This window comes from Triticum aestivum, chromosome 1D, assembly GCF_018294505.1.
Source record: "Triticum aestivum cultivar Chinese Spring chromosome 1D, IWGSC CS RefSeq v2.1, whole genome shotgun sequence".
Taxonomy (NCBI): Eukaryota; Viridiplantae; Streptophyta; class Magnoliopsida; order Poales; family Poaceae; genus Triticum; species Triticum aestivum.
The window spans coordinates 376656124-376663388 of NC_057796.1; the positions used below are offsets into that span (position 1 = coordinate 376656124).

The window sequence follows — 7265 nt, forward strand, 5'->3', positions numbered from 1 at the left end:
CGGAGGGCCATCTCCTCGTAGTCGAGCTCCGAGCCAGAGTCACTGCCGGAGCTGCTCATCATGGTGGATGGGATCGGAATCGAAGAGGGAGAAGAGTGGACGAAGTGAGAGAGAGGGAGAGAGTGAGTTAGGGTTTGAACTAGCCTCCCGAATTGTGGGTTTTTGTGGGGTCGTTGGTGGGTCGGGCTTGTCAGGCGGACGCGCCCAGACGTGCCCTCATATCTGCCAATTTGGACTGGATATGAGGGGTGCCGGTCAGCCCGGGCGTTTGCCCGTGGTTTGAGAGGTCTGATTGGGTTGATTTATTTTTGACCGGTCAGTGACCAGATGGCCTGCCCGGGCATTTGAGACGGATACGAGAGGTCCGGCTATGCTGTTATATGATATAGCCAGTGACAAACACGGAGGGCTGTTCTACTATGCTAGCTGCAGTAACACTCTAGAAGGTTTGTAGTGCTATATCGCAAGGCGACCAGTAACTAGCAACAAATTAAAGCCGGAACTCTGGTGCACGGATCGACCGGAGCTTCTTCTGTCCGGCTGGCACATTGCCACGGTCTGCTCGACGGCGTGCGCTAGTGGCGCGCCGGCGCTGACAGGGGCGACCCCGCTGCCGGGAGGTGCGCCCTCGGGGGACACTGGTAGCACTTGGCGAAGAGCCCGAAGGTGTCGATCTGCTTGACGAAGTTGGACACGCTCGCCCAGCCGCCGAGCCCGAACCCGACCACCAGCACCCACGCCACCACGAACGCGTTCACCACGAACATCCCGCTCCAGCTCGGCAGGAACGCCGGCGGCTTCTCCGCCGCATTCTGTTGATTTGCATCGCACCCAAGAGAAACACCACGTCAACACAAGAGCATGTAATACCGGCCGACACGGCGCGCGCTAATGGACGTGGACGAAGACAAGCAAGCTTACCAATCTGGCGTGGGCGGAGCGGTAGGTGAGCATGTGGGCGACGGCGGGGATGACGTAGACGGTGAAGCTGACGAGGAGCGCGCCGACGGCGGAGTTGATGGGCCCGAAGAAGGGGAAGATGATGGCGAGGAACCAGATGGGGAGGACGAGGGGGAGCCGCGCGAGCGCGCGCCGGAGGACGCTGCCGGTGTGGTGCATGCCGATGGCCTTCTCCCACACGAAGTAGAGCGGGGTGCACGCGAAGCCGAAGGTGATGAACTGGTGGATGAGCATGAGGATGACCGCCGCGTCGCGCCACCCGGACTTTGGGAGCAGCGAGAAGGCGTTGGAGTGCGTGAGCAGCGCGTCGCCGAACGCCCAGTACATGGTCGACGCCGACGGCAGCGTCAGCGTGAACACGTACAGCGTCGCCACCAGGTAGATGTACTTGAACTTGCGCGGCTTCCACATCGCGTGCATGATCTCTCTGCATGCATGCGCACAGCCAAAGTCACTTTCTATGTACAAAAATATTGGGCTGTTCCAAGTACACTGCATGAACAATTTCGTGGAAGCAACATATTGCCTGATCGATCAGTTAATTATTACCAAAAAAAAGAAAAGAAACTGATCATCTTATCATAACGGCAGGCAGTTACATAGAGAGTAGAATCTTTTCGAGAAAAAAAACATACATAATGCGAATATAAACCCTTTGGAATTAGCGTACTACGTACACCTATATGCTTTACGGTTGATGGAATGAAAAGCAGTGCTTCTCCTAGTCAGGAGGACATTTAGGAGGATGGAGACGTCCGTGAGGAATCTCGCCCGACTTTCAACTCTCACCCAGTTTTCAAGGCTATTATCAAGGCCAAATGCATCCTTGAATAGCTTATATAGCAAGGAATGGCAAATGAGAAGGGCCATTGCCATTTGTCAAGCACTCAAACAGAAGGATTTTGGATGGAATACCCAAAGTAGGCCATTGTGGCGCCTTTGTCTCCACTAATCAAAGGTTGCTAGTTGCTACTAATAGACTCGGAATTATAGACAAGCGATGGCCCGCAAGAGGACCGATTTGGTTTTACTTGATGTGAACTCCGCACTAGCTAAATGGAAGCCGGTCCACATCATCTAATCCCTAGACTTGAAAGAGCATTTCTATCACCGAAAAAGAAAACGCCGCCGAATTTCTTAAGACAAAGGCCACTCCAACTAACAACCGGGAGTTTGAACACCGCACATACCGGCACCGATTATTCCTCGATCGCGTTGGCCATAATCATTAGTCGCGACTCGAGGATCATCATGGATGGAGCAGTCATATATTAAGAAATGGGGATCAGCTAGGGAATGAACGATGGGGGAATAAAGGCTTGCTCATGAGGAGGAGTATTGAAATTCATAGTTAGTGCCTAGCAGAGGGCACTAATCGAGTAGGACTGTAAGTGTTCATCACCTAGCTAGCAGCTGGCTTTAGTGCCTGCCTACCGACGGTAAGAAGCTAAGACAGCTGGTTCTCCACGAACCGCGAAACATTTTTAACTCGAACATCGGGATCGGTATGTTTTGCCCTCATCTACAAAGCAATTCTCTACAAGATGTCACTCATCATGCCAGTCAAGTTGGGCAGGAGGTGGGGGACCAACGAACGATGCAGTGGAAACGACCAGCACTAGATTTTCAGTTTTCAACTCTATCCACGACCTCCCAACACAGCACTATGCAAAAGTTGCACCAGGTGAAAGCGCAGACGATAGATAGATACTGGTGTGGTCTGTGGTGCACTAATAATTCAGCAACCGTAGCCAGGTTTTAGATTGTTTTTGTAGTACTTACACGGTGACGGCGTGGCCGCCGAAGGTGTAGAGGATGTTGGTGGCGCCGGTGAAGTAGAGCATGAGGCTGTTGGGGCCCGAGTGCTTGGCGCCGGGGACCTGCGACCGACAGAAAGACATCGTCAGTGTCGTCGTTGGTTAGCGTAGTGTGAACCCGTGTGCCGATCACCAACAAGGGATGCTGGCTTGTAGTGATGTTGGGACAAATGAGTGAGCGTGCGTGCGTACCTGGCCGTGCACGGCGGCGGCGATGGTGAGGTACCAGGCGGTGTAGGTGGTCATGCCGAGGCCGAGGAAGGACCAGATGCGGTAGTTGTGGAAGGAGGGGATGAAGACGGTGGTGGCGCAGCAGGCCCCGAAGATGTAGGTCCACGTCCGCTTGTCCAGCCGGTCGTTGATGTAGTAGATGTTACTGCGTGCCATACGTCGTTTCTTCCACGAGTCAGTTCATCTCCAACATAATACGTACGTACATGCTACTGTAGGAAAGGGATGAACCTTGCGCAGGCGATGAGCTGGATGACGGAGCCGAAGAGCAGGAAGGTGCAGTTGAAGGCCAGCCCGGCCGCCTTCCAGTACGGGCCCAGCAGCCCGTCCAGAACCTCGAACCACTGTATCCCAGAGAGAGAGAGAGAGAGAGAGAGAGAGAGAAAAGCAATCAATTCAATTCAGTACTCCTAGGAAACATAAGAATTCAGGGACTAGTGCATTCGAGTTTGATGTAAGGATGGATACGGATGGGTGCATGCAATGCATGCATGAATGCCTATCCCATTGCGGTTTTGCTTCAGCGATAAGGAACTGGTCAAGTCCACAGCACACAGCACGCAAAGCGCCTTTTCGTCCCCAACTCCAGAGCATCACGATCGCGAGCGGACGGAGGGATCCAATTCCGGTACAGACTAGAAACGGGTGCCGGAAAGCCGGAGAAGAAAGATGGAAACTGAAAAACTGACTGAGGCAGAGTGGAGTGGAGTGGAGTCCGACCTGGATGACGTGGTTCTTGAAGCTGACGCCCTCCCTCTCCTTGCGGGCGCGGTACTCGACGTAGAGGACGCTGATGAGGTAGGCGGTCCAGCTGCCCATGAGGCCGTAGAACACCTGCAGCACCAGCCCGGAGGCCATCCCCAGCTGCGAGAAGGAGTAGGGCAGCGTCAGCAGCACCTGCGCCACCTGCACTCACGCACACACCCACGCGGATCCGATCCGGACCGGCGATGAGGCCTCTTCGTTGCGAAGCGAAGCGACGGGGAAGAAGATGGATGCGACGGACGTACGTACCTGGTTGGAGGCGCAGCTGAACCAGGCGTCCCACACGGACCCGCCGTGCCAGAGCATGTCCTTCACGGTGAACCCGCCGTCGCCGTGCCCGCGCTCCGACTCCTCGCCGCCGTCCATCACGCGCGCCCCCTCCTTGCCGCCGCCGTGGCCGCCGTCCGCCATGGCCATGATGGACTCCTCCGCGTGATCCCCCGGCACCATCCTCCCTTTTTTTTCTCTCTACGCACGCGACAGGAAGGAAACCAAGAACCCGATGTAACAATGGCTGCAGGGAACAGAGGAACACACGCACCGGCCGGTGGCTATATATGCACGGCAGTAGTAAATTACTAGTAGCAGCCAGCACCAACCTGTCGCCGGAGAGGGGGAGTAAAGCTGCAAGGCGCCGGCGGAATTAACTGTGCTGCTATCTGGCACTGGCAGGCCGCCCGCGGCCGAAACTGCAGAGTTGGCAGCAGAGTGGGTGCAGTTACTTCGCCGCGGCTTTCTCGGGATCCCGCAGCTCCGCCTCTCGGCCGGGTCTTCCTTCCCCCTCGCGGCCGCGGCGTCCTCTTCTCCCGGCCTCCCCGGCTCCGCCTCACTTCTCTCGCTAGGTGTCGAGTGAGGAGGGTGGGAGGCGAACCACACGCCACCCACATTTATAACGACCGCTCTAGCATACGACTAATTTCTAGGAATACAATATTCATGTTAAAAATATTCTAAAGCAGAACATAAACAACGACTATCATGAGTATACAAACATTAGAGAGTACAAGTATATTTACATCGAATAGGGTACAGGTAATGTGTGAAATTTTATAGAACTTGATTATAGTAATAATGCTTTTGGAAGGCTTTTGCATCAATTGTATTCCATCTTGTTGGGACGATTTATGTGATTTAACGTGGTACTAAAAGAAATCTAGAGAAAATATAAACAACAATGACTATGCGGGGAAAAACTAAAATTGTAGAGGAATTAATAGACAATAGTAAATAAATACAATAAATAGGATATACACCATGGAACTCAATTAATGGTCTTGCCTTGATTCATGTTTTTTATATATTGGCACATTTTATTTCTACTATGATGTGTCAATCTCTATTTTTCATACCCCAATCTCTATCTATATCTCTATCATTTTATATACTGGCAACTTCTCGGTAAAATCTTTATATAATATGTTGAAGGCTGTACAGGCAGATTGTCGTTATAATAAGCTTTGGTTTATTAAAGTTCCATTGGCTTATGTTCAGGCATAGACGCATAGTATACTCACAAAAGATAACTTGTTAGCAAGAGGATGGTCTGGTAGTGATATAAGTGCATATTCTGTGTAACATTAGATTATTGTATTTTTCCATTGCTCTTTGGCTAGTTATGGTTGAGGTGCGGTCAAGTGTGCTCTCGGAATAGATATAAATGTAGGATATGTACATGACTTTTGTGGTTGGAGATTTGGTTTTCCTAGAAAAGCTAGGGGGAGTATAGCAGTAGGAGTTGTTGCGGTGTTGTGAGCTCTATGGAAATCTAGAAATAAAGCATGTTTCGAGAATATTTATCCTTGCGATCCTTCAAGCAATTACACTATCTAATTATTGCTTAAAATTCTAAAAATTGTTACAGAAACGAGAACAATGAGGGATGCAAGTCAGAGGGGCCAGTCTTCTACTGCAAGTGGCTACTGAGATCTTCAGTGAGCATGGAGGCTGGGCTCCAATGGTCCTTCGCATTGCTGGTTAAATATGCTTCCACTTGTTCTCAAGATGAAAACTTAGAATCTAGCCTTTAGTGGTTTGGTCCGATGACGATGGCGCTTGAGCGTTGCTCCTTGCGTGAAGGCGTAGGAAAAAGGCATAGATCTGGGTAGTGCCACCGGAGAAGAGATGTTGTGGAATACCTTCGGTGTCCTTATGATGTCAAGAGATGGTTGATGCGGATATAATCGTTCATGTAGTTTGTTGATCACTTTGGTTTTTTCTTTTTCCTCGTACCTTTGGTCTTGTATGACTTTACTATTTGCCAATGTGTTTACTTTTGTGTGTGCTTTGGTGTCGATCGTGTGCATCATAACTATGTACAGGTCGGTTGTGTGCTCATGGTGTTTGTACCCACTTGTTGTTTTATTTTGAGTCAATAAAATGCACCCTTTATCAAAAAAAAAATCTTAGAACAATTTGCTTTAACACGACACTAAAAAGAAATCTAGGGAAAAATATAAACAACAATGATCACGCGGAAAAATTATAGAGTATTCAACAGACAATAGTAAATAGTACTACAGTAAATACGATATACACCATATTATGGAACCGAATTAATGGTTGTCTTGTTTCATGCTTTTCATATATTGGCACATTAAGTTATCCGCTTTGATGTGTCAATCTCTACTATCTCTTTCAAGCGCTTATGCATTGATATGTCATTGGTCTTTTTTACTTAATGTGTATTTTGAATTTAAGGTGTATGATTTTTTTAATGATTTTGAATAACTCTATATACACAAATTTATCCCAAATGTAAAACACGATTGGTATTAACCATACTTGTTGTGGGGATAACTAATAATACCAGGGTATCATACTTAGCCTGGCAAAGCACATTCTTAAGTTGATTATCGATGCTAGACGTAGTCAACATAAGTCAAAGATATTAACCATGGTAAACAAAGGTAAGAAAAACAAATCAAAGAGGTTTTTTTAGACAAACAATCAAAGAGGTGGAGGAAGGCAAAGAGGCTGCAGTGAAAAATCAAGCCCAAAAAAGGAAGTCCACCAAGGATGAGAGGTGTGTGTGGGGATTGTGTCTTTTTTTGGACGCAACCTCGTTAGAGGGCGGGGAGCTTCAGCATTGCATTAAGAAGAAGAGAATTGGTCGAGTTAATAAGGGAAATCGGACCCAAAAACCGTACATGGCACGGTTACATAAGGGGAACCGGCGAACACCACATAGCCCGGGCTAGCGCTCAAGGGTCGTCGTCCGATCCAGATACAAGGGTGCCTAAGCCCAAGACCACCAGCAACACAACATACCCAACCAAGTCAACCTCTGCAACCTCAAGAACACGCCTGCAACTAGCTGTGTACTTGCGCCTAACCTTCTTAAAAAAGAGATCAAACATTGACTTCCATCAAGGCACGAATTGCCTGGACCGCCGTTGGCGTAAGCGGTTTCTTATACATCTGTAGATAAGGCTTCATCTTCTCTTGCACATCCTCCTCGGTGGCTTTCTTAGATGTCATTCCCTTCAGTAGTTC

The 7265-nt window shown here is 49.3% G+C and overlaps 1 protein-coding gene across 1 annotated transcript; it reads right to left on the minus strand.

The window, feature by feature from the left end:
- Positions 1 to 364: 364 nt before the first annotated feature.
- On the minus strand, positions 365 to 4642 carry LOC123182197 (auxin transporter-like protein 2). The gene is made up of 8 exons (XM_044594694.1): positions 4373 to 4642; positions 4023 to 4241; positions 3729 to 3914; positions 3240 to 3352; positions 2970 to 3153; positions 2743 to 2840; positions 922 to 1387; positions 365 to 812 (listed from the first exon to the last, which is right to left on the minus strand). Exons 2-8 carry the CDS (start codon positions 4221 to 4223, stop codon positions 576 to 578), a joined length of 1485 nt encoding a protein of 494 aa, XP_044450629.1. The 5' UTR covers positions 4224 to 4241; positions 4373 to 4642; the 3' UTR covers positions 365 to 575.
- Between the last annotated feature and the right edge of the window lie 2623 nt (positions 4643 to 7265).

Bases quoted from the DNA above. Each gene is read 5' to 3' on its own strand.
- LOC123182197 (XM_044594694.1), bottom strand. From the start codon at position 4,223: ATGGTGCCGGGGGATCACGCGGAGGAGTCCATCATGGCCATGGCGGAC. The intron at 3,154-3,239 runs GTTCATCCCTTT...TATGGCACGCAG, and splicing joins CAGCTCATCGCCTGCGCAAG to TAACATCTACTACATCAACG. The intron at 813-921 runs GTAAGCTTGCTT...GCAAATCAACAG, and splicing joins GCTCCGCCCACGCCAGATTG to AATGCGGCGGAGAAGCCGCC.